This window comes from Engraulis encrasicolus, chromosome 5 (assembly GCF_034702125.1).
Source record: "Engraulis encrasicolus isolate BLACKSEA-1 chromosome 5, IST_EnEncr_1.0, whole genome shotgun sequence".
Lineage (NCBI taxonomy): Eukaryota > Metazoa > Chordata > Actinopteri > Clupeiformes > Engraulidae > Engraulis > Engraulis encrasicolus.
The window spans coordinates 44,384,899-44,412,398 of record NC_085861.1 but is presented as its reverse complement, the minus strand read 5'-3'; the positions used below and the strand labels follow the sequence as shown (position 1 = coordinate 44,412,398).

General features: G+C 44.9%; 2 protein-coding genes across 2 annotated transcripts in view; both read right to left on the bottom strand.

Annotated features, from left to right (window-relative positions):
- Nucleotides 1-3,591: 3,591 nt before the first annotated feature.
- Nucleotides 3,592-19,483, bottom strand: slc50a1 (solute carrier family 50 member 1). The gene is made up of 6 exons (XM_063199531.1): nucleotides 19,318-19,483; nucleotides 18,934-19,011; nucleotides 17,547-17,670; nucleotides 16,061-16,222; nucleotides 9,913-10,032; nucleotides 3,592-6,795 (listed from the first exon to the last, which is right to left on the bottom strand). Exons 1-6 carry the CDS (start codon nucleotides 19,383-19,385, stop codon nucleotides 6,685-6,687), a joined length of 663 nt encoding a protein of 220 aa, XP_063055601.1. The 5' UTR covers nucleotides 19,386-19,483; the 3' UTR covers nucleotides 3,592-6,684.
- Nucleotides 19,484-25,089: 5,606 nt separating this feature from the next.
- efna1b (ephrin-A1b) overlaps nucleotides 25,090-27,500 on the bottom strand; it is a 13,262-nt gene continuing 10,851 nt past the window's right edge. The window contains exons 2-5 of the mRNA XM_063199530.1: nucleotides 27,225-27,500; nucleotides 26,936-27,010; nucleotides 26,540-26,653; nucleotides 25,090-26,057 (exon numbers count right to left, since the gene is read on the bottom strand). The exon at nucleotides 27,225-27,500 is cut by the window's right edge and continues 20 nt beyond it. Of these exons, the coding sequence (XP_063055600.1) occupies nucleotides 25,933-26,057; nucleotides 26,540-26,653; nucleotides 26,936-27,010; nucleotides 27,225-27,500 (590 nt within the window). The 3' untranslated portion in view covers nucleotides 25,090-25,932. The remainder of the gene's footprint in view (nucleotides 26,058-26,539; nucleotides 26,654-26,935; nucleotides 27,011-27,224) is intronic.

The window sequence follows — 27,500 nt, the reverse complement described above, 5'->3', positions numbered from 1 at the left end:
ATAAGCAGGCTAGACAATAGCTACTGTACAAAATGTATAGTGTAATAGCAGTAATAATAATAATAGTAATGTATGACTTGAGCCCTGCCTTGATGTCTGCACATCTTTTGAAAGAGGCTATTACGAGATTGACTTGTCCCTAAAATAGTACATGGCATTCCGGAATCTTAAAGGCTTATGTCTGAGTTCAGAGTCAAAGGGACAATGGCAACATTTTTATACCATCGTATTATAGCTATTTGCAATATGTGTTATAATACTCTTGCATAGGCTCACATCATAACATACTGTACTAGAGTTTTTTTGTAGTGATTATATATTTATTTCATAGAGCTTAATTTATGCATTACGTTTTATTGGTGCACTGCAAACCCATCAGGAAAATACATCAGAAACGACCTAGGCCATGCCAGTGGGAAAAACAAGGCGCACTTTCACACGATTTGCTGGTGTGTGTTTGTGTGTGTGTGCACACGCGCGCATGCATACAGTGTGTGACGTTTGTCACATAAGGAATTGAAAATAAAAGGCACATAGTACTATGGAATTTAATACAAGGTTGCAATATGCCCTGAGTGGAGGTGAAATATGTGTTAAGTTTTCAATGATTGTCATAATATATGCATGCACAAGTATTTATAAAATGGTGGGGATGCATGCAATACACATGTAAGGTTTATACTGTTTGTGTGTGTGTGGCCCTGTAGTCACGGTAAAGCTAGATTTATGCTTCGCTCGCATAGAATCTGCGTCCGTCCGTTTTCTGTCTATGCGAGTCCACGCCCCCCTCTCAGAGGCTCTGCGCCCGTCGTCTAGCGCCTCGAAAAAATTCTAACTATCCGTCGGACGGACGCGGAGTACGCAGACAAAAAGGCACTATGATTGGTCGTCTCGCTACTTCCTTGTTCTGTTCTTGTGGCAGCGCAATGCCAGTAGTTTGCGAGAGCAGAGCTGTATTCTGTTAAAAACTTTATTAATGCCTTGTGTGTAAATGTGTGTAAATACACGAAGCTAAGCTAAGTAACAAACAATGCATCAGTTGAACACTCGTGGCACAATGCCTGCGGTTTTACTACCGTTCCTCCACCGAATGTAAACACACATCGGCAGAATCAACTGTCTTTACATGCTTGCATTTTCTGCTCGTGAAAACAGACTGGGTATGTCAAATAATGATACCACTGCATTGCCTTTGCAATTTGTGTGAAAATACCTAGCTAACCGGGATAGAAAGCAACATTGCTTAATAATGACCGCAGTGCTTACAATGTAGTGAAAGTAGCCTAATCGCGCAATTTCAAATGTGGCTGGCAACGAGTCCTCGGACCTCGCAGAGCTCGCAGATGCATGAATACAAAATTGGTTCGTGGCCACTCCCACGCGACTTTTCACGCTCGCAGTTGCTGAAGTCTAATCTGACCTTAACAATGGGAGCTGATAACTTCAGAGTGTGTGTAAGGCAGACTTGAAGGGGTGTGTGTGTGTGTGTGTGTATGTGTGTGCAAGAGAGTGTGTCTCAGACAGATTCTGTGTTTCAGGAAACAGAGATATCCTGTTTTTGAACTAGCTCCCATTGTTGTCCTGATTACACACACACGCACACACACACCCTTTCTACTGTTTCACACACACACACACACACACACACACACACACACACACACACACGTGTGCACGAACGCACGCACGCACGCACACACGCGCGCACACACACACACGGCTCCCCTTGAGAAGTAATAGTGACACCCAGCCTTACTGTCTCTCTCCAATATATACAGATAGCTTTACCACACCCAAGTCCTCTATGAGAAACACAATCAATGCGCATCCTCTCACCCTCCCTGTGTATCTCAGATAACCACACACACACGCCCGCCCAATCAGTCTCTCTGTGACACACACACACACACACACACACACACACACACACACACACACACACACACACACACACACACACACACACACACACACACACACACACACACACACACACACACACACACACTCTCTCTCTCTCTCTCTCTCTCTCTCTCTCTCTCTTCCCTCACACCCACATGGTCCACCATTGTTTTCAGGCCTCTATTCTGAACACACACACACACACACACACACACACGGCCCTCATCTTAAACACACCCTAACATACGGACACTGACACACTCCTTGTATATTCCGTGTTGCCATGGATGAGTACACACATCCCCAACACTCATGGTTTTTATCTAGTTCTCTTCTCTGCTTTCCTCTTTCTTCTTCTTCTCTGTTCAGATTTTTTTCTCCCCCTACAAGACCAAGTCTCTTATCGTGGGCCTTTCCTTTCAGGCCTCTCCGATTTCCAGTATGCTTTGGAAACACGTTTCTTTGCCCCCTCAGTCCATCTGTTTTGAACATCATCTGAACACAGGAGGGGGCATAAGTGTGTATTGGCGTATGTGTTTGTGTGTGTGTGAAGTACGTTCGCGTGTGTATAACAGGAGTGGGTGTAGTGTTTGATTATACGTTTTCAGCGATGGGAGGGTGAAAAAATGAGGGGTGGTGGTGGAGGGTGTCTGTTTTTTTGGAGCAGAGTGATTGAATGTGTCAAACATGACAGCTGCACCTGTGCTCACTTCCTCGCTCTCGTTCTCCTCCTCAGACACACACACACACACCGCCCAACTCATCTTCTTTCCCTTCCTTTACCCCCCCCCCCATTCTTGTACTGCTCTCCGCACCTCTACGCTCATCTTACCCCCTTTCTCCTCCTCCTTCATGCCCCCGTTCCTCTTCACCCCTCTTTCTAAGCCCTCCATCCCCCTCTCTCTCTCCTCCCTCCATCCCTCACCTCCTCCTCCTTCTCTACGCTGTGTTGTGTCTGGCCGAAGGCTCGGTTTCTGATCACAGGATGTGATGCTGGCAGGACGGCACACTGAGAAACAGCACAAAGGCTGTTCCCACCGCTCCCATGCACGGCACGCACAAGTGCTCGCACAGTTGTGTCTGCACAGTGTACACACTCTCGCACGCAGCAGTGCACCCATGAATGGCCCTGCACACACACACACTCACTCCCACACATGGTTGGTTCATAGCACAAACACGCATACACACACACACATAGTGTTCTAGTCAATTTGGTGCCCTAGGCAAGCACCCCCGTCTTTCCTTTATGTGGAACTTTTGAGAAAGACATAGGCACTTTTACACATAATGTCATACATCTGATGTACTCAGTGCCCATGAATAATCATTGTCAGTGAAAAGTAATCATCATCAAGTTTTATTTTGCTTAGTATTCTAATTCTGTGGGACTTGACGCCCCCAAGACATTTGGCGCCCTAGGCAACTGCCTTGTCTGCCTATGCCTAGCGCCAGCCTTGCACATACACCTACTGTATAGACACACACACACACACACACAGACAACCAAACATGGTTGGTTCCTAACACACACATAAACTCTGACACACATCCAAGTGGACGCACGCAAAACACGAGGTTCACACACAAATCATGGGCTCGGGGCTTTGAGACTGTCCACTGATATCCTTTCATCTCGGGACCTCCCTCCGGCTAAGCACAACAACATAACTCCTCCAGGCCTTTCACCAATGGTGGTAGTATATAAAATTTATTTGTCATTTTGAAACCACAGACAGACATCCACTCACACAAACTCAGCACATGGTTGAACTCAAACGTTCACATTCCCCATCTCTCTCACGCGCACACAATCACATGGGAATACATAAATAGTTACAAAAAAGGCAACACACATATAAACTGTAAATGACAAATAAAAAACACAAAACCAAACTTTGATATGACTGATTTAAGTTTTCTTTTCCTGTAACATTGACGAGCGGTGTGACAGAAAACAGGGTGGCTATGCTGCACAGTACACAGGACAAAGCTGACAGGCTTACAGAGCCTCACACATGCTCCAGAAACCTGGGAGGGCAATCTCTCCGTTTCACACGGGAAAGCAGACACTTATCTCAGTCGGCTACTGCTACGGAAACTCCAGCCGTGGGGCAGGAAGATACCTGAGATCCTTGTTTAATTTTATCGCTAGTCAGAGAGAGAGAGAGAGAGAGAGAGAGAGAGAGAGAGAGAAAGAGAGAGAGAGAGAGAGAGAGTGAGAGAGAGAGAAGGTATCACCCCAGCAGTGGCACGGAACAACTTCTAAGAGAGTCTATAGCGAGCCAGAGCTACCCACAATCCTTAGAGTGTGGCGATGAGAGTGCGCCCGCCCTTCATAGTCCACTGGTCACCACGGCTTACTGTGTGGCGGGCCGCAGTGGAGGACAAGGCAAAGACAGATAAGCAACAGTCGAGACACGGTCATGAAAACCACAGGCCACAGTGTGTACGACAGTGAACCAAATCACCTCAGCGAGCGAGCACACGGTGGGATAGAGAAATTGAAGTGTTTTGGTACAAAATAACTTGACAAATGTCAGCAGTGGGTTGCAAACTTTCAGTCAATCTGCCACAATTAATTATAGCATGTAAGCTTTGTGGGGAAAAACAAAGCAATTATCCCTTCCTAATGGTATGATGGCAGTGACTGGCTCCACTGGGGTGTGGGTGGGGGCTAGACTATGGTAGCTTTTTGTAACTTTTTTCCTGTTTTTTTTTTCATCCACAAAGAAATGAAACAAATGCAAAATCATAGATGACGATAACACAATAAACCAGCGCTGTGTTTCTCGATGGCATAGCTAACTTGGTTGCAATGCAATACCCTATAGGCATCCTACGAAGTTGCTAACTGGTTAGTGACGACGCTGTGCGTGTCTGGTTATGTTATGTGGGTGTACCGCTCAATAGGGCTGAAAGCCATGTAGAGATACGCTGACTGGCCCTTTGTGCATGCTATCCATGCCTCTGCCCACACCGAGGGACCAGCAGGCCAGGCACAGTGGTGATGGTCAAGTGGACCACAACAGGCCCACTCGGGAGCCTTTTGCATATGAAGAAATAGCTTCATCCCACTGCAAGGTCAAACAGGGGTCAGAGGGCAGCTGGTTGACCATCTGATGAATCTGGTTCTGGTGGGCAGGCTTGCGGTCATTGGCAGTGGAGAGAGGAGAAATGACATGAGGTCCAGCTCAATCTAGCACCTACTGTCCTCTCCTTGTGCTTGTGGCTTTGTAATGTGACGCAATTGCTAATAGAAGTTTTATTCAATATCAATCAAAGGTCACGTCCTCATTTACAATTAGGACAGTGAAAGCCCCCAAATAAGTTGCTCTGCCTAGGCTAGTCTTTCTCAACAAGAGCGGTACAGCCCCCCCAGCGGGCGTTGGGGAGCCCTAGGGGGGCGTTGAGAAGGATACAGTTGAGAGGGGTCAGTGCTTAGTTGTCATTGGTGGCATTAGTCCATTTAAATACCGTGGGGGCGTTAGTAGGATTATGATGAGGTCGCGGGGGCGTTGGGAGGCTTATAATGAGGTCAAGGGGGCATTTCTTCAAAAAAGGTTGAGAACCACTGGCCTAGGCCGACAGCGGGCCAAATTGTTGTCCATACAGAACCGGGGTGTCAGCGATGCACAATGCCAACAGCAAAAGGAGAGGACGGGAGGTTAGATATTGAGGTGGACCCCATCTGATAAATCTGGTTCTGCCGGGGGCAGGCTTGCTGTGCATGGCAGTGGAGGGAGGAGAGGAGACACCATGCGATGGTATACTGTAACATTCGCAGTGCCACAGCACACTCTCCCCCAAACACGCAAGCATAAAACAAAGAGGCATGTGTAGGGAAGGAATTTGTGAGGAGCGGGCTGATGAAAGGACTTCCAGAACGGAATGTATAGTGAAAACAAGCCCCAGGAACACAGCGATAGATAGACATTGATGACAGGTCATAGGTCATTGCACCAAGAATTTCTCAAGGTCTAATGTTTAAGGCCTCCATAGTAAATCACACATTTTCACCCTTTTAAATTGTTTTTTTTTTCCAAAGCAAAATACTTCAATATATATTTTCTGTAAGGTTGCATGTGTGCTCTATGCGTACAATGAAAGATTACAAAAATAACACAAAATGCATTTGATAAGACATTTGGCATTAAACTCTTATAGCATAGCGATACACAAAGGGTAGGCATGAGCTACATACTGTATTGCAAACTGTACACAAGATCACAAGAGTATGAATATTTAAAAAAAAAAAAAGAAAGTACCTGAAAATAACGTACGTACAGGAATCACACCCAAACCCACCAGCATACTATAACAGTCTACTTAAGAGTCTGTCCTGGCATTTAAAGTGCACCAAAAGGGAAAACCTCTTCAGGGGATATCATCTCCGGCAGGTATTGGACATCACAGAAGAGGCTTGGCATCCTGGCGGTCCACCATCTCACGTCTCGCTTCTGATTCACATAATAAAATATCTTTGCTCAGAATCGAAAACATATATTCTGAATTTTATTTTTTTTTAAATAATGACATTTAATTCTCAAGGTCAACCTTCAGTGGCTCAAAGTTTGACATTTGATCCCAAGAGTCAGACATGTTTCGTTTAACCTGTGTAGGACAGAGTGTGAACCCCAGTAACCACAGAGAAGAGACCTCTGGTACAGGTAAGAGGTGAGGAGAAATGGAGGCCATTTTGTTAAGAGGACACAGGAGACAGGCCAAAGACCTATAGGCACTTCATGGTGGTGAGTGAGGGTTAGAGCACCAGCACCCCTTTTACCCAGTAGACATGGCCTTGTAGGCCGGCTTGCCCTGACCGTGGGAGCCAAACTTCCAGAAGAGGAAGAAGCGCACCAGGCTGGTGACGATCCCTGGAGTGTTGGGAACCTGTGACACACAGAAGGAACAGGAAGGAACTGAGTTAAGTGTTTTCTCATGGAACAAGGGGGAAGGATTTTAGGTGAGCACAAATACTACAACCACTTTGACTGACAACAACTGTCAAAGCGTGTCTCTCATCATACAAGGGAGTTGAGAGAGCAGGGCAAAGGGGTCAGTTGTCCCTGGCCCAGGGGAGATGGGGCACAGAATATGGTTTTCAGATGCTTTTGTCCTGGGCCCAGCCAAACCAGTCAGCGGCCATGCTCCCATGTTTACCCTTCCCATTCTGATTTGCACTAGTTTTTATTGACTTTTTCTTTTTCATTTATTTACAGTTTTTGGAGGGTTTGGGGACATTTATTAGAAAAGATGACAATAGGCTAGAGAGACAGGAAATGTGTGTGTGTGTGTGTGTGTGTGTGTGTGTGTGTGTGTGTGTGTGTGTGGGGGGGGGGCAATCCATTCTATTCCACTTTAATTAATGGAAAGACAACCCAGTTGATTCAAAGGATATTAAGGTGTGTGTGTGTGTGCGTGTGCGTGTGTGTGTGTGTGTGTGTGTGTGTGTGTGTGTGTGTGTGTGTGTGTGTGTGTGTGTGTGTGTGTGTGTGTGTGACGCACAGAGGAAAGGCGCAATGTTCTGACCTATTGACTGGGGAAAAACTGCACCACGTCACAGAACACTGGATTACTATACACCATCTCCTGTATTAATTTCATTCAAATTGCGCTATTACGCAACCATTCTACTGTCATAAATGTAATACATTTTGTCATTAACAGTCTGACAATGCTGACCAACTGAGCTGAAACAAGGGGATTTTAGGCAAGACTCCTACTACTAGCAGTATTAGTAATAATAATTACAATCACAACTCATTATCATTGTCATCTTTACATCTAAAGCTGTGAAGAAGAGAATAGCAAGCGTTTTGTTACACAACTACTGGTGGGCACCAAAAGCCTTTGTGAAAAGGAAAGTTTTCCATTGGTTTGTTTCTTTTCTTTTTTTTAATACAGTTTTCTACTGCTCCCCCCATTGCCCCACAAACGTTTCCTGCCAACAGTGTGAGCAGAAAGTCGTAGACAGTGGGGGCAGCAAATTCTCAACAGTGAGGTCAGTAAGCTCATAGGATTGTCATCTAGTGTGGGGGACGTGGATGGCTTTGTACGCCTATCTCCTTCACATACAATACTCGCCCACTATGAAGTTCCTCAAATTCTCTGGCTTGTGGGCTGTCAGGCTCTGGTGGTTAAAATAATATCTCAGGAGCTGCTCACATCCCATGGCTTTGTGATAAGCACACACTGGCCAAAGTTGGGTGCTATTTGTAGAGGGGGATGGTTCCCTCTTCCGACTTTAACATCTCCACTTTTTCTACAAGATTTTAAATCACAGTTTAATCTCAGTCCATTGATATTGCTTAAAATCTGAAACATATCTCCCCTTCTGGTTTTCTGACAAATCGCATCATGGGCCAAACCCTCTCATGATCCACTGTTGGCATTGTTATTGCATTGTTATTGTTCGGGCCACAGGCTAGTAGTTCGTTATCAGAATCGGTTAGTTTGAGGCTTAGCTAGCTGTCTATGGATTGCAGGGAGGAGTAATAGATAGATACCGGTAGATAGGGGGATTGATGTAGAAAAGAGAAGAAGGGTTTTTGTTCCAGATAGAGGACTTAACGGGAAGCCAGTGAAGGTTCCTCAGGGTGAGCGCAGCACTTCCAGGATCAAAGTTGCTTTCCACACCCTTTCAACTGGGCAACTCCAGCATGGGCAAACCCTCTAACTCACGCTGATGCCTGTGACGGCTGATGTACCTCTTGTGCATACATGGATATCTTTTGATGATGGAGCTTCTCTACATATTCATGAAGTATGAAGGGGGAAGCTGTTGCTCGAGGTATCCAAGGCTCCCAGATTTATACTGGCATCCAAATGTTGTGCACCATCACACCAGAATGCCAGAACGGGCTGGTTTAGAGGCAAGACAGGTGCGAGCATGCCGCCTGTCAGAAACCTGATTTTTCCCCATAAGGTATTAATCACTGAGAGAAGCACGCTATTGCGGAATAATACGCAACAGCTTATGGCACGCCGGCACTGGCTAAGGACCAAATCTACCTCTCAGCTGACGCACTACGACAACAACACCCTTACCGAAAAACCTGACCATGGGTAGCCTGGCAACCTGGCATTACAAAACAACCTTCTGTGACGTCCCTCAAAGACCCATAAAAGTCGGAGGCTCAGGAAGTTCTCATTATGCAACGGACTTCCAGTCAGAGGACCGGAGCCAAGTAGCGCTCGGGTCGCCTGTTAAACACAATCGAGTTTTAACACCAAGATCTCGCTTAATGACTTCTGAAGCCTGGGAAGCTGAAAGAGAACGATTTAAGGGTGAGAACCAGCAGGAGAAAGAGAAAGAGAAAGAGAAAGAGAGAGAGAGAGAGAGAGAGAGAAGGAACCCCATGAGTAACATATTGATACTCAAATCTCATCATTCCTTGAAAGACATCCTTGAACCTTCATGTGTTAGATCCTGCATGGATATATCCATGGCTTATTTTTTTTTACCCCAGATATTTTGAAAAAAGTGGTCTGCATGCAGTGTATGCACCGGAGGAGATTTTATTGAGATTAAATTGGATTAATACCACGAAACCACTCAGCAGAATGCTGGACAAATCTCCACCCAGACAAATCTTCACTCGTCAAATTTGCAAAGGCAGACAAAACTTAGCTCATAAAATCGTCAAGGCGGACATTTCTCCATTCATGGGTTTTCTAATGTGAAATCATTGTGAAACTGTGCCTGGACCAAAACCCATCTCTAACACTAACCCGTCAGTGGCCACCCCCCAAAAAGCTGTGGGCAGAGAAACATCCACCTTGACAATTTGTGAAGTGGAGTTTTGTCCACCTTTGCAAATTTGATGAGTGCACACACACACACACACACACGCACGCACGCACGCACGCGCACACATATTTAATTCATTTATTTGATTTGAGGAGACAAAAACACAAAAGAATTTAAATTTCTTAAACACCTACAATGCATTGTAATAAAATAAATCTTGAATCTTGATTTGCTCGGTCGGAGCGATGCCCACTCACCATGATATAGTAGTCCTGCAACTGCAGGCCATAGAGGGTCCAGGAGGCGGAGGTGAGGAAGGTGGCCACTGCAAGGGGGAACGACAGACACTGCACCGAACGAGTGCGGATGATCTCCAGCTGACCGAGAAAAAAAAAGGGAGGAGGTGGAAAAGAAAAAAAAATAGAGGACAGAAAAAAAAGAGACACAGGAATTTAAAAAAAAGGACAGCGACTTAATAATAGCAGCATAAGTACCAAATCCGATCTGCTTACTGAACGAGCAAGTCTGGTCAATATCTTGACCTCCCACAAACAATCCACTGGGATAAGATTGGATGACTTTACAGAAAAGAACACTGGATTACAAGTTATCTTCTGCATGAAAAAAATACAAAAATATGCCGTTATGTAACGCCTAGCGGTCTGAATATGATAAGTATAGTGATTTAGTGTTGAGAGCTAAATGTCTTAAAAAAGGTCCTTTGATAGATAGATGTTGCATTGGCCTGGAGTGGACTGGCATGTCAGCAGCACCCTTGTACTGCCATTTGAGGCAGCTAAAAGCTATACTGTAAGCTGCAGGTCCTACAATGGCAGTGTGGATTTAACAGGTCATCCAGTGGACATGGTGTGTGTGTGTGTGTGTGTGTGTGTGTGTGTAGAGGTGTGAATTGTGTATTTGAAGAGCAGATCAGTAGAGTGGGTGTATCTCTCTCTCTCTCTCTCAGTGAAATAGTAATAAAGTAGTAAAGGACAAGTTAGAGCAATGTTTTAACCCATTGACCAGGCGAGTGGGAGGTGGGGTGGTTGGGATTAAAATGAGCAATGTCATGACTGATCAATTTAATTCCAATTGTGCCCTTATGTAACCGTTTGACTGCAATACATGTGGTACATTTTATGATAAACGGCGTTAACTTTTGACACAAATAATCCAGCACAAGAACATAAGGTTAAACAGGAGATTGCATACTAGTCAATGGATAACACATAATAAAAATGACATAAAAATGAGACATATGCTGTGTACAAAAGAATGTGCTCCATCCATGCCCAGACAAATTGTGCGAATAGTCATGTCTGACATCGGACAGCCCGCCCTCACCCTGTTCCTCCTGGAATGTGGACCACAACTAAGATCTATGGTACATTTTTTATTTTTTTTAAAGGAGTGCAGTTTTGAGTTCTAATCCTATCTCAGGGATGTCAAACTCTGGCCCGCGGAGTCATTTTATTTGGCCTGCGAGATAATTTCAAATGTGAATCGGAGTTGGCCCACATACATCATTAATGTGCAGCATACCAAGACTTGAACATGAAATTTGGAGTTTTTTAGAAGTATGAGTGGTTTCAGGCCAATGACACAGCTCACAGTCATAAGCAACACAATATGTGCCAGTGTGTGTGAAATTAAACTATGAGTATTAAATGACTGCCTGCACGACTTTAGTCCATTTATTAAAAATAAATCTTGAGCTGGGCCCACGACTTCCTTCCATATTCCGATAATGGCCCTTAGTCAATTTGAGTTTGACACCCCTGTCCTATCTCAGAATGCTCCAGAGCAGAATGCATGTCAGGTACTGTACATAACAGAATACACTTAATCAGAAACATGCTCGAGATTTGTGTCTTCAAGGTGAAGCCCCACAATGTAGGGTTAATAATGGTGCATTCTTTTGAAACTCGGTTGTCGGGAAACCTCAACCTCCGCCTCAGGAAAGTGCAAATGAACGAGTACTCAACTCCTGAAACTCAAACTCGGAGCACTTTGGTGTACTCCGAATTTGTTAAACATTTGTTTTTTCAGACATTTGTATTGTCTCCAGCTGTTGCAATAGAATGCATTTACAAAGTACAACGGATGTCGGGAGAACGAGCTCGGGTCCACCGACAACCGAGTTTCAAAAGAATGAGCCATAATACTGTACTGTGTCTGCTGTGTGACATTGGTCAGCCTGTCTGCTCCTCAGCCAGTGAGATACAGTGGATGTGGAGACTGGGCCATATGACTGGATCAACACAGACAGAGTTAACTCTTTCTCTGACCTTAACTTTTCATTCCCTATGTCACATTAACAACAATGTTTTCAGATTCGCACAAGCCATTCACAGTTACCCATACACGTGGCCCAAGGGATGGTATTTTCTGTGCATGTCTGTTTGTGTATGAGGTTGAATAGGCCTGAAGTCTGAATGTATACAAGTGTGTGCTACATGCTTAATCGGTCATGCAATGTACATTGTAATTTGTGTATGCTGCTGGACATCTTCACTTCCTTCTGGATCAATAGTTATTCTACTGTACTCCAATATACTCTACTCTACTCAACTTTACGGGCTGACAAAAGTCTGAAACAGAGTGAGAGAAATATGCCGACATACTGAGAGTAAGAGTGGGAGTGCAGTTCACACACACAGAGTTCCAGAGAGCAGGCACACAAACACAAAAACACCATCATCAGTCGACTCAGGAAGGGCAACAAATGCCCTGTAAGATAGAGACGCACAAACAGGAACAAGAGAGGAATGTGTGTATGTGTGTGTGTGAGGAAACATGGTATTCACCTTTCTCTCTCTCTCTCACTCACACTCTCACACACACGCACATTGTGGTTCTACAACTTAGTCGGCTGGTTGCAAGAGACGCAGCGAGACGACAAGGAGCGCTCAGGACACAAACAGGAAGACAAGTGGCGGAGAGGAAGAAGAAAAGCCAGACGGAGGGATAAGAGCAGACCTTGGCAACGCAACACACACGCGCACACACACACACACACACACACACACACACACACACACACACACACCAGTGACAGATGCCCCCCCCCCCCTCTTGCACGGGGACACATCTGTGGCGGTAAACAGGAAAGGAACAAGATGGAGGTGTTGTGCAGGGCTGGTCTAGGGTGAAAAATCAGGCCGGGCATTTTCAGCCATGACCAGTTCATCAGAGTTTGTTTGTTTGTTTAAATTTATGGCCAAATATGCAACTGTGGCTATTTCATGGCCAGTATAGGTAATAGAATTGGCCTCAAATTAAAAATCAACAATGATATAAATAATTGAATAAATACATTAAATAAGTTTGGTCACATCCCAGTCCATCAGAGAGACAATGAAGCCTGCAACAATATTTTAGTCATCTAATCTCAGTTCATTTTGACCCCAACAGCCAAATTAATATTTCAATCTGACTCTGACAGGTCTGCTGTAACTGCATGAAGACTGATACCATTGCATAAAGGGCAAGGCCAGGCCAAAATCATCAACAGTCCAGTGGGCAAATACCCTGTATGCCCTATGGCCAGTCCAGCCCTGGTGTTGTGGAGCCTGGTGGGTGGTGTGGTGTGGTGTGGTGGGAAAGCACAGGCTCAGGGAGATAGCTTATGAACGCGCAGGAAACCAACAGCCATTTTTCTATGGATGGCCTGTGTGTGTGTGTGTGTGTGTGTGTGTGTGTGTGTGTGTGTGTGTGTAGGTGTGTAGGTGTGTAGGTGTGTAGGTGTGTGTCTGTTCGTGTGTCTGTGTGTGTGTGTGTGTGTGTGTCTGTGTGTAGGTGTGTAGGTGTGTCTGTGTGTGTGTCTGTGTGTGTGTGTCTGTGTGTGTGTGTGTGTCTGTGTCTGTGTCTGTGTCTGTGTCTGTGTGTGTGTGTGTGTCTGTGTCTGTGTCTGTGTCTGTGTCTGTGTCTGTGTCTGTGTCTGTGTCTGTGTCTGTGTCTGTGTCTGTGTCTGTGTCTGTGTCTGTGTCTGTGTGTGTAAGTGTTGTTACAATGCTGTCGTACACTGTGCCACTGTGCGATATGACTGGTAAAACACAAACGTAAACATACGTCGTAGCACAAGAGCCCCTGCTATTGTACAGGAATTATGCAATGTGATTGTGCGCAGTTGACGTGCATGAACAACGCACTATAACCCAGAACCATATGTCCCAGCATGAACTGAGAAGGATGGTCAGTGTGTCTGCATCGCTGCTTGAATTCAAGCCATAGTATATTCCATATGTCTCCTAGCCGCGCTAGAGCTTCATCAAGATGAGGTCATTCGTATGTGCCTAATGGAGCAGTGCACACATCCCAGTAGGGTGAAGGTCAAACTAGTTCCTCTCGTTCAGTCCTGCTGCTTGTGGCCTTATGATGCAAGGGTTGACGTCACTTGATGATCAAAGTTTTATTCAAGAGCTAACAAAAGCACAATTTAAAAGGCCAATATCTCATTTGCAATTAGGATGATGAATGGGGGAGAAAGCTCTCCAAAAAGTTGCTCGACCAAAAAGTTGCTCTCCAAAAGCTCTCCAAAAAGTTGCTCGACCCAAAAAGTTGCTCTCCAAAAGCTCTCCAAAAAGTTGCTCGACCCAAAAAGTTGCTCTCCAAAAGCTCTCCAAAAAGTTGCTCGACCCAAAAAGTTGCTCTCCAAAAGCTCTACAAAAAGTTGCTCAACCCAAAAAGTTGCTCGACCCAGGTTAAAAATGGGAAACTTTGTTTTCTCCATGGAGGCCCTGAGGCAAAAGACCACAAGCAACAGGAAAGGCCGGGAGGAACTACTTTGACTCGCATACCTACTGTTATGACGTTTTTAATTCAGAATTAATCATTCAGAATTAAATAGTTCCATCGAGTTTACTTTGATCTTTCACTTAATTCCGAATTGTGAAGTGTTTACATGACGTTTTGAAAGCGGAATAAAGCTTTATTCAGAATTAAAGTTAGAGTTAATTCCGAATTAAATGTCTCATGCGAGTCACTTTATCCACTGGGAGCATTGGCATTGATGCTGGCAGGGCGTGGCTAAATATTGGCCAGCTAACAGCACAGCTGGTGTTTATTCGGTTTCTTCAGTGTTTGTTTTCACCACCACACTTTTCAAACCTGTGTCAGGCCAGCTGTGTGAGTCACTGTGGAGCAGTGTTTCACAACTTTATTTTGCCTTGCTTACCCCCAAACCAGACTATGAGTACCCCTTCACTCATGCTTGATCTCTTACTCCATCCCAGTGTTTCTAAACCTTTTTTGAATGAATGACCCCTGGACCTCATCATAAGCTTCCCAAAGTACCCTCGACCTCATCATAAGCCTGCCACCGACCCTCTTGGTATTGAAAAATAAAATGGATGAGGAGGTACATTCTGAAGATGGTTGGTGTGTGTGTGTGTGTGTGTGTGTGTGTGTGTGTGTGTGTGTGTGTGTTTACCAGGTTCGCCAGTGGAGAGAGGTACATGCTGATGGTGTGTGTGTGTGTGTGTGTGTGTGTGTGTGTGTGTGTGTGTGTGTGTGTGCTTACCAGGTCCGCCAGTGGAGAGAGGTACATGCTGATGGTGTTTGTGTTTGTGTGTTTGTGTGTTTGTGTGTTTGTGTGTGTGTGTCATACGTGTCAACTTTGAGTTACCAAAATTCGGGAAAATTCCCATATTTTAAGCCAAAATTCGGGAAATTTTCTATAGGCCAAATCCTGACAGTCAACAGAGACGGATCAAACGGTGCGTTCTACTCTGCTTTTCAGCGCACGTTTTAAATGAGCATAAAGCGTGAAAAACAATGAATTATCAGTTTATCCATGTTATTTTGTCGCCACAGTTGTCCGGGGCTTGTGCAAAAATTTTGTTCGGGTGCAGGTTGTGATTAGGTTAATCGCATGATTCGCTGTTCCGAGTCTGTTTACCGCGTTGTATGAACTGACGGTTTCTGAAGCGAGTTGGGGCACACACGTACAGAGCTCGAGGGTGACAGCTCACATTTTCAAGGCATCTGGTCTACTGGCAGGTAGTTTGCCTTGATAAGCAAAACCCTCTCAGTCTCTCTTCAGGAGGGGGTGTGGCCGTGCTGGCTTACTGACAGGGTCGTGGGGATAATTACTGGACCGTCCGACGGTGTCTTTTGATAAAATGTGAAATCGGGAAGAATCCGGGAAATGAGTTAAAATTAGGGAGTTTCCCGGGAAATTAGGGCTGGTTGACAGGTATGGTGTGTGTGTGTGTGTGTGTGTGTGTGTGTGTGTGTGTGTGTGTGTGTGTGTGTGTGTGATTACCAGGTCGGCCAGTGGAGAGAGGTATGCTGATGGTGTGTGTGTGTGTGTGTGTGTGTGTGTGTGTGTGTGTGTGTGTGTGTGTGTGTGTGTGTGTGTGTGTGTGTGTGTGTGTGTGTGTGTGTGTGTGTGTGTGTGATTACCAGGTCGGCCAGTGGAGAGAGGTACATGCTGATGGTGACGGCGCTGCAGACCAGTCCCAGCTGATTGAGCTGCACGTCTCCCTGGGACACCACCACCGTGAAGTAGCCCCAGCCCAGCGCCAACGTGCTCACCATGGCCAGCGTCTGCAGCAGCGCCCGCCTCTGAAGCACACACACACACACATATACGCAGATACACACACACACACACACACACACACACACACACACACACACACACACTTTATCAGAATGGGATGGACTATGGGTTTTTGTGACCTCCAAGAAAGAGGGAAAATAACCGTTGTATCACACTTTTGATTAAGACGCCGCCACCATGAACTGGCTACTGCCAAGATAAAGACTAAAAGTATGTCAAGGTCCACACAGGATTGATAACACAGATAGATAAACTATGGCACCAGAACACATGAATAGATTGGAAGAAACTGCTGCCCAAAAGAATCAAAGCCCTGGTCGACCAATGACAACATGGTGGTATAAATTTGTAGCAGTAGCCATAGTAGTAGTAGGGAGTAGTAGTCACAGACTTCTATTATAACTATATACTATACACGTCAGTGGTAGTAGTAGTAGTCGTATGTAGTAGTAGAATGGCGTTGTGGTGTTGTGCGAGGGAAAATGAATACGAGTAGATCTAGAGATGCAATTTCACATGCATGCTGTGCTGTGACTTGATTAACTTCCTTAAAGGAGCACGGAGTAGCTTTTTTGAGTTTTTAAATAATGCTTCCATGGTCAAAACATGGTGAGAGTCATGGTGAGAATTTGCATTACCACTCTACCGTTAAGATAGGAGGTGCAAAGTTGTCCCTTAACGAGAAACAACTGTACTATCTACCTGCAGGGCGATCCATCAGGAAAGCTACTAAGTGGTCCTTTAAGAGGTTTCAAATCATTGTCCCTTTTATTGCCATGATTGCACACAAGTTTCTGCACATTAAGTTCAATGCAATGCTAAAGCAATGGATCCATGTACATACAAGGTTAGATGCAGCAAATGTGGACTGCTGTGCATTTCCAGCCAAGTTCAGACTGTGGTGGCAGGAGAGAAAAGCACATCGTGAAACACCACCTCATGCACTTGGTTGTGCCTCTGGCTGCTTACAGTAACCTATACTTAAAGGATGAACTGAACAATGTAAATATCTCCATCCTCGAAATGTGTTATCTGACTGCCTGTTGTTCTATTCCATGCTGCCGGTCATACCGAGGTGATTTGATGACGTGTCAAATCAAATCACCCAGCAACGTTCTAATGGCATTTGTAGTCGTTATTTTTTCGTGTGACGCTTCAAATCACCATAACTAAAACAATGAATAGCTTTTATATTTAATATAAAGATATTATATCCAGTGGCAGCATAATCCCCTGTCATAATGTGGTCTAATACAGAGATAGGGCACAATATTGTTTGAAAGGTGAATTCCGCTTTAATAAGCGTTCAGTTGTAATACTACTTACTGTGTCTTTGGTGTAGCGGCAGTATGCCAGTATGTAGACAATCTGTAGACAGGCTCCTATAGCATTGACGAGCATCAGCGTCCCGTCTTTCTTTAGGACACCGTAATACAACCATCCTAGGTTACTGAGCCAGACAGACAGACAGAGACACATACACAGACAGATAGACAGACAGGCAGACAGACAGACAGACAGACACTTCACATTAGTATGGTCACTCCCAACTTCTAATAACAAACCTAGGGTTGCTCTTCCCTCCATCGTTTGTCACGTTTGATCCATCGATTACAAAACAAATCCACACTAGCAACATCAGCTTTATGTGTAATTGTTGCGTAGTAAATTAGCTCTTTAGCTAACTCTGGTACTAGTAGGACTACAGTCTTGTAGGTGGCCCCTGTCAAATAAGCTAATAAATCAAACTAAACTAAATCTTTGAACTGATGATGGAGAAGGTGGATGGACTAACTGACCACTGTGCCACTAGCCATTCAGCTACACTTTTCAGTTGTACATGGTTGCAGATACAGTTCAGCTGTACATACAGTTGTACTTTACTTTACCTGTAAGCTCCAAAGATGCCTCAAGTGCTGAAGGACGATGACCAGTGTACAAACTAAGCTTTTTCTTGAACGTACCAACAAACAATTTATCCACAAGGGAAAAACAACAGCTCTGATATGGCACATACCCCAGGACTACCTGAATGGCTAGTGACAGTGAAATTACTACAAGTAGCCAGAGCCAAGTGGTCAAATCATAGTCCTTTATACAAATCTATGGGTTTAATGCCAAGCCCTGGATGAAGCTCTGAGTGCTTGACCTCATGATGGGCCTGATGAGATGTATATGGACTTCTACAGTACCAGTAATTACACTCTACTGGTCATTGATCCTTACAGGGTAATTGCACCCAACCAGATGATTGCCAAGTTGAATAATTACCTGGTTGAGTTGGACCAATTAAACACGCTCATTTGGAATAAGTGGTACTGTAACGTAATGGGGGTGGGTAGGGGGTGCTTAGTTGATATTGGGGTGCATTATTCCATTAATTTGTTTAATACTAAAGGGGACATTGTCAGTCTTGTGATGATGTCAAGGGGGCATCAGGAGGCTTGTGATGAGGCCAAAGGGGGTGTTTCTTCAAAAAAGGTTGAGAACTGCCCCAGAGGAAATACTGCACTTACAGGACTGGATGGTCGGGTTCATGCAAAATATCAAACCAGTTCCACTGCTGACAATGATTGTGCAGAATTGTAAACATCTGTAAACAACTGCTTGGAGATTAAGCAGCCCGATGACTGATGTATAATACAGCTAATGTATTAATGCATACAGATGGTGCCCTAACAAACAGTTGAAGAGATAACCTAGTTCTACTTACTTTAGACATGTAGTAAGAAAGGGAAGGAACTGGATGTTGTCGGCACTTTGTGAGTTTCTCATCTTCTTCAAGTCGGTCCTGCAAACAAACAACCCAGAACACACGTGTAGAATCATGTCGCCTCATGAAATACGATATAGGTGGTCTTGACTGACTGAGACAGGATTTAGCTTGTTAGCTATACTGCCATGTAGATCATAACAACGATGATTCTGAAAGTGGTTGTGGGACACATTCACTAACACGAAACAAAACGTGCATTCAAATGCTAAATTAAAGTGAATGATACATTTCATCTTGTCATGACTTGGCGTAAACATTCACCAAAGGGTGTGATAATAATAGCAACAGACAGACAGGCAGGCAGGCATGGATTTTACTCACAGTCCAGTCGAGAACATCCCGACCGTAAACACGATGCATGCACATGATAAAAGCTGCAGAAAATCCATAGAAGGAAAAATAATAAACTGTATTTGCGATGTGCAAAACGTTTACAATGATTAAACACGTTCTCGTTGTAAAAAATATCAAACCACGACGTGGGGCAAGAGTTAAAAAAGTACAACGCTGACGTTTACACCTTCCTTGGTGTATTTCCGTGTTTGTAATCTGCACTCCGAGAAATCCTCTTATTTGATTGGTTCTCGTGACTGTCAAGAGAGAGGATTTCTGACCAATCCTAACACAACCAGCACGAATGTCTTTCTATGGCTCTGGTGATGTCACTGTAATGTGAATGGAATTGCATAGGCTTACATTTTATTTGTCACATAGCCTACCTTTACCACTTTTCTTGGTAGAATACTAAGACGTGTTAATGGATAAAAATACCAGAATAATATAATATGCAGGGGAAATTAAGCTATCCTCCTGCACTCTGTGTGTGTGACGTGTGTGTGTGTGTGTGTGTGTGTGTGTGTGTGTGTGTGTGTGTGTGTGTGTGTGTGTGTGTGTGTGTGTGTGTGTGTGTGTGTGTGTGTGTGTGTGTGTGTGTGTGTGTGTGTGTGTGTGTATGAGACGTGTGTGTGCGCGTGTGCGTGCATGCATGTGTGTGTGTGTGTGTGTGTGTGTGTGTGTGTGTGTGTGTGTGTGTGTGTGTGTGTGTGTGTGGGTGTGTGTGTGTGTGTGTTTGTGTGTGGGTGTGTGTGTGTGTGTGTGTGTGTGGTGGGGGGTGGGGGTGGGGGTGTGTGTGTGTGTGTGTGGGAGGGGGGGGGGCTGGTTGGCGTTGGCTACCACGGGGGACCATGGGACTGAGCGTATGGGAAAAAATGAACTTTGGGAACTTTGGGGTGGGCCTGTGGGAAACTTGTTAGACAACATGGCAACATGGGCACTGTGTGTGTGGTAGGAAAGTGTATGGGGCTAGGAGTGTAGTGCATTTTTGTCATACCATGAGTACCCCCTCACTCGTGCTCTATATCCCAATGTGATTATGCTCCATACATTTATTTTCCCAAGTACCCCCTGCAGTGTGCTCGCGTACCCCAAGTGGTACACGTACCCCTGGTTGGGAAACACTGGTGTAGTGTGTGAGCAGCAGAGGTGTCAAAAGTAAAAGTAAATTCATGGTGTAAGTACAACATTAGCACATGCTATTACATAGCTGTTATAGCGTTTACCCCATTGTAATGAAGACAGTGTTGTTACTGAAAAACACTAAACACCTATCAAGAACCCACAAACTTGATCCAGCCAGTGTGGAGTCAGCTGATCATAAGGCAAGTAAACAGGTCTACTGGTTACTCATAAGTTATCTGTGTTGGAAGGAACCACAGACCTAGATTAACCTAGACTGGCAATGGGCGGTTCTAGCCAGTGGCAGCTTTTCGGATTGACTGGGCGCAGCCATCTTTGCTTTTTTCGCGCCCTGTGGGCTCCTCCCACAGACATAGCTCCGCCTAGTGAAGACTATCGCAGCTGTGAGCCATAGGAATGCATACGATTTCAAACGGTGATTACAACGTTATCAAAGTGGGTTTCAATCATTTTTTGTAAGATTTTGACAAGTCGTAATGTCTAAATTCTCACTCCAGGAATGAAATTACCCTCACTACCACCAAACGTTTTATTAGAGAGCCAGAAGCTGAGCGGTCTTGCCAGATCGGGCGGTTTCCCGCCCAATCGGGCCGTTGAGGAAGGCGGTCTGTGGGTAAAAATGGGCAAAAATAATCAGTATCATCTGGCAACCCTGAAGCCGACTGAAAAAAACATCGGTGCATGACGTCATTACGTAATTATGGGAGTCTTCACCAAGATGGCGGACTACTATTCTGAGGCTCTGAGAAATCCGAAAATTCCGAGGGGCATTGCCAGTTTAGGTTAATCTAGGTCTGTGGAAGGAACAGTGTTTCTTTGTTTTTACTTTTGCTTTCAATTTTGCCACATCTGGTGGACAAAAGAGGGAGAAAGGCATGAGGTAGTTTTGTCACTCATTTAATTTTCAACCGTAATGCAATAGAATATGTTGAATGACACGTCACGGATACCCATCAAAAATGAATACAGCCTAGATAAATCAATAGGCTATTCCAGCCATGGAATCAATAAAGACTGTCAGTTATATAGGCCCAAGTCCAAAAGAGCTAACATTGCACTTCAAGTGGATTCTTCCACTCACTTTCCATAGTATACTGTAGGCAGCCAGGCAGGCACACAAGAGAGTTGCCCCGTCCCTTGATAGACAGCCAGTTGGTTTTGACACAGGGGCGCCTGGAACGGCAAAATGTACAAACGCTGAGAGGCCCCTGAACAGGGTCGTCCTCCCCTTTGCTGTCCACAACTCCAGCGCCAAACTCCTGGCAGATCAGCAAAACAAACCCAGAACCTGGGAAGCCTAGAGCATCTATGCCAGTGTTTCTCAAACTTTTTCGGACCAAGGACCACTTTGCAGAGGCGTATCTTGTCACCAGGCTAGGCAGGCAGCCACTTGGGGCCCCTGGATGGTGAATAACAGCACACACTTTGCTACAGAAGTAGGCTACCAAATTTCTGTAAAATGTTCACTCCTTTGACATTTCGCTTGGGGCCCCAGCTGAACCCAGAGTCATCTCTGCCACTTTGTATTGAAAAAATATATATTTAGGGACCTAAATAGGGACTGGATTGACAGACTTGCTCATGGTACGAGTTTTAGGCATTGCAAATTCAGATGCAGATTGCTTTTCTACAGTAGCCTATGTATAAATTACAGGCCTGTCTTATAGTGTAAGAGCAACTCTCTGTATAGCCGTTAGCCTTCTAATAATGTAATAAACACAGCCGGTTCGAACCTGTATGGAAACAAGGATTCAATTTGTTTTCTTTGTCACATGCATAGAAATAATAGTACCATAAAAGTGTTGCATGCAGTGAAGCCAGAGTTGTGTGGCTGTACTATGCAAAGGTGTGTGTGAGAGTAGGGATATGGTGCCAGTGCAAAATGCTGACTGTATTTCTACATGTCCGCTCACAAATCATTTGAGACCACCAGTCCCCGGACCACATATTGAGAGTCCCTGAACTCTACTGGGGATTAAGTGTACAGAAAAAGGTGAGTGTGGCAGTGCGCCCCATGCAGCCCTGTGTCGTTCACAGACAGGTTGTGTGTGTGTGTGTGTGTGTGTGTGTGTGTGTGTGTGTGTGTGTGTGTGTGCGTGCGTGCGTGTGTGTGTGTGTGTGTGTGTAAGTGTATGTGTGTGTGTGTGTGTGTGTGTGTGTGTGTGTGTGTGTATGTGTGTTTGCGCGCGTGTGTGTGTGTGTATGCGAGTGTGTGTGTGTGTGTGTGTGTGTGCACGTGTGTGTGTGTGCGTGCCTGCGTGCGTGCCTGTGTGTGTGTGTGTGTGTGTGTGTAATTTGCTTTTAGCCGGGTGGGTGCGTTGTGGTGTGTGTGAACTGTGGCAGGGCTGGTGTGACTGACCAAACACCCACGCCGCGATGTTGACAGATGTCAAAGCCTTCCCCTGGGAAAGACGGCAGCAAGAGTGCGAGTGCAAACGCCGCTGTGACATCCTCACACGATGGTGAGACTTTACGCACTCACCCCCAAAAACCAGGAGAGCCCTATCTCCCCCCTGCTGCCCTCCACCTCTCCTCCGCCTCCTCCTCCAAGGATGTTTGGCCAAGCGCTGTGAAGCCCAAGCAGTGAAACACAGGCAGCAGCAGCAGCAGTGTATGATGAAAGGAAAGGGGTGATGATGGAGAGAGAGAGAGAGAGAGAGAGAGAGAGAGAGAGAGAGAGAGAGAGAGAGAGAGAGAGAGAGAGAGAGAGAGAGAGAGAGAGAGCAGTGGAGGAAGGGAAGAAGGGAGGGTGGTGGGAGGAGAAGCGAAGAAGGAGGCTGTTGTTGTAGCTTAAGTAGCCTATGAGTTGATGTGTTTTTTTTACTTTCACTCCTCACCCCACTCCCCCATTCCCCCTCTTCAACCCCCTGGCCTGTAGGGACACCCATCCATGGCCACTGACAGCTTTGGCCGGGACCTGGAGAGAAGTCATCTTGGAGGGCACCCTCCTCTCAATACATTAAAATGTAATGGGGACTTAAATTCTAGGTCCCCCTCTCTCTCTCCCTGGGCCTGGGGCAACTGGCCTATTTGTCCCTCCGTTGGCTTCCCTTGCGGACAGCTCTCAGTGGGGACACATCAGTTCTCCTCTCCTCAGTGGGGCAGGCAGCCCTGTTTGGCTTGAGCCCTTCCCGAGACAGACAGGCAGGCAGTCTGAGAGACCTCCGCTCCGCTCCACACCGCTTTACCCTTTCAAGTGATAATCAATTAGGCCTAAGATGTGGAGCCCAGTTTCAAGATGAAAAAAACCTAAAGCTAAAAACCCTTTACTTATCTTTCATCATGTCTCATTAAGCTGCCAGGGCTGGCCAGGATTAAGACTAATCCTAAAGCCCACCAGGGAGAGAGAGAGAGAGAGAGAGAGAGAGAGAGAGAGAGAGGGAGGGGCAGGGGGCCGCTGGCCTGGCCAGTGGTGACTTTCTTCTTTCATTCATTCAGTCACTACGTATGTGCCTTTTGACCACTTTGGCCTATACGGCAAAGTAGGTTAGAGAGGGATGAAAATAGTGTTTGTGTTACTGTGTAGTCTGTCCCCATGTAAACTGTGTATTCATGCGGTATACTGTACGTATATCTTTAATGTTCACTATATTTTATTGATTTATTGATTTACTTGAAGAAGGTTGGATGACCGAAACGTATTAAAGTTTGTTGGTGGAATGGACAGTGTGCGGGATTTCTTTACACTTGAATGACAACCCCACTGGGATAATATCCTACACACCTGCCCAACTGCAGAGGTGTGCAAAAGCGTCTTTGTTGAATTGATTTATTGATGTCACTGGTCTAGTACTTCATGTGTTGGGAGATATCTTTACATGAATTAATCCTACAGCTTTTTTTTAAGTATGTTAAGGTTCAGTGAGACCATCAATTAAAGTAGGCTAAGATATATAAAACATTTCACCATTTTCATTTTTCAACAATATTGTATTTTTTTATTTTCATTTTGTTTTTTTTCTCTCCACATGGTCAATAGTCAATAACAAATAAGCATGTTTTTTTTATAATCTTTCATATTTACAAAATGTACAATATATACAAAGGGATGAATAAAACACCAGTAAACAAAATCTTGTCAAATATGTCTACATCACTTCATTCCAAACAGCACCTCAGTGTAGGCAGAATATGTGTGAAAATGTGTGTGATAATGCAGTATGTCAGCAATGAAAAAACAAAAAAAACAAACAAAAAAGGGAAAACAAAGGAACAACTGTACCGGCTGTGTGAGAGTGTGTATTTGTTTGTGTGTGCATGTAGGTGTTTTATCTTTAGGAGTTTTATCTATAATTTAAAGAGACCCGCTCCTTAACATAGTTTGTGTGTGTGTGTGTGTGTGTGTGTGTGTGTGTGTGTGTGTGTGTGTGTGTGTGTGTGTGTGTGTGTGTGTGTGTGTGCGTGCGTGCGTGCGTGCGTGCATGTGTGCGTATGGTGCGTGCGTGCGTGTGCGTGTGTGTACACGACCATGTATATGTTTTACAGTAGACACTGAACTGCATGTGTAGAGTTCCATTAAGAACATGCAGTGCACAAGGCAGGAGACAGCCTTCACCGGGAGAACTGAGAACTGAACTGGTTGAATGCTACACTTAGTACAGGAGTACAGGCTGGGAGGACACGTCATCATGTATGTATTAGCGGCCATAATATGATATATACTGTACAGATGATACAATTACATGTACATACGTATTACAACGCATTACAACTGTGGCCTTTGGCTCAAGAGGTACAAGTCAATATTGATCGTTTCACACCAAGATAAACATTAATGAGATGCCACACCCACATTAACATTGATAATGAGATGGTTGAAAAAGTCCACTTATTGTTGGAGTCCACGTATTGTTCTTGAACAAAACAAGAAAACAAGTGGTAGTCAACAACACGTTTGAAAAGGTGTTTTTCCCACTGACTGTCCATTTCAAGAGAAGGTAGAAGGTGGTTCTAGGACAATCTATCCAGTTAAGATTCAATCATGGAATAATATTTGGTGAAGATGTCAAATCCATGATGATACCAATCTTCTGGTAAGCTTTGTCCCCCATAAAAATGGATACGAAAAATGGGGAGAAGTGAGATCCATGGGAAAAAAAAGAAAAAGGAAGGAAAATACTTCAAAACACTTTGTGTTTGTTTAGGGTCACGCCATTCACACTCTCTTTCACACCTATGTACAAACACACTGCCAAACAACAACAAAAAAACCACTTCAATCAAGCGTATAACAAACACCTCGTCTCTCAGGCATCACATAAAACATTATATTAAAAAAAGCTTCATTATAAAAAAATCTGTTCGTTTTGTGTGCAGCGTCCTGCGCCGCATTCAGTCTCTGCTCTGGCGTTCCGTCTATTTCCAGTTTTTAAAACCGGTTTGTAACTGGTTCAGAACCGTTTCCAAAAGACTTTTCAAAAGTGTTCATATTTTCTTCTCTTTTGGGGAGGTCAGCCAGTCTCAGTGTAGTAGCAGAAGGGTGAGTAGTGAGAAGATGGATGCCAGGAGTAGTGAAGGGGAGGAGATGGACACTGCCGAGCTGCCAACACTTCTTTGAACCACAGGAATCATGGCCACTGGGTCATCTGAGGAAGGGAGGAAGAGAGAGCGGGAGAGAGGTGGCTGTTAGTTTGAGTTGACATCAAAGCCTTGAGAAAAGTCAACATGTGCCCCAAGACTTTTGAGGGGACACTGAACATTTCAAGCCAAATTTGGAGGTAGTCAACATGCACTCAGATTGACAGTCTTTCAGATGCAATAGGTGCCTGCCAACACTCTTCAAAAAATAATGTTGAAATACAGTAACATAGACATGTTGACTAAAATCGAGAAGTGTCGGTACTTCGTACATTTGCCCACCTAACTAGATTCAGGCAGGAACATTATGTTTTGCGTTTCTGGTGAAGTGCTTATTCCTTTTATGTCCAAAGATGTATACAATTTAAAAACTCATACGTCATAAAAGTCAGCCCCCATGTTTGATATGCCCATGCGAGCACAGGAGGTTCTGAAATGGGTTCTGGAATGTGTGTGTCAAAGGCAGATGAGTCACGTGCATGTCACTCACCAGCTGGGAGTCTGTTGGACGGGTTGTGCACTCCTCCACCTGCGCCCATGTGAACGTTCTTCTCCTCCTCCTTCTTCTCCAGCTCCTTCTCTGTCTTCTTGTGGTGCTTGGAGCCTGTGGTAGAGAGAGAAAAAAAACAAGTCTTGGTTATGGCCCTGAATCTGAAGGATATTTACTCCCTTAAGAATTTGGTGAAAACACGAGGTGTCAATTCGGGTTTCAGAGTGAAAAGTGTGCCACAAATTTGACCCAACCAGCTCTGAAACAATTGTAGTGAGTTCTCAAATCATGTAAACCAGTTACAGAAAAGCCTTTTGCTTTCTGGACTTGGGGTTTTGACACCTCTGAGGATGGATTTCAGTTTTTGTAGCCAGTGAGCAGATATAGTACACTCACCATGATGTCCGTGGCCTCCAACAACATCCACCTTTAGACGCATGCACTCCTGACCGTGGTGGTGCAATGGCTTGGCTGTGAGAAAGACAACAGAGACACATACGTGTTAAAACCTATACATAGCACATCAACTCAAAAGCCTTTGTAAATAAATGCAAAAAATCAAACCAACAAGCAAGTGATAACAGAAGAGCAACTAGCATACAGCGAAAGAGCTATTTATAGCGCATAAACTCACAAGCCTTCGCAAAGAAACAACAACACAAACCAAATGAGATCAAATACTTACAAATGTAGTAGTAGCTCTCTCCCACGCGGAACTCCTTGCCCAGCGTGAAGGGCGTGAAGCGCTGGAACTTCTCGGAGAACTTCTCTGCGGCGTGCGCGGCGAAGGGCCGTGAGCACTCCCAGCGCAGCTGGTCGAAGGACTGCGGCTTGCAGGCCTCGTAGTCCTCCAGCTCCACCATGTAGAGCACGTAGCGCTCGGCCTCCTGGGACGGGATCTCGCCGCGCGCGTAGTGCGGACACACGATGTCCAGGTAGTCGTTGATGCGCACGTTCACCG

Coding starts and splice junctions, on each gene's coding strand:
- slc50a1 (XM_063199531.1), bottom strand. CDS start 19,385: ATGGATTTTCTGCAGCTTTTATCATGTGCATGCATCGTGTTTACGGTC. Junction 16,223..17,546: donor GCCGCTACACCAAAGACACA/GTAAGTAGTATT, acceptor TGTGTGCTTCAG/AGGCGGGCGCTGCTGCAGAC. Junction 6,796..9,912: donor TGCAGGACTACTATATCATG/GTGAGTGGGCAT, acceptor TGTGTGTCACAG/GTTCCCAACACTCCAGGGAT.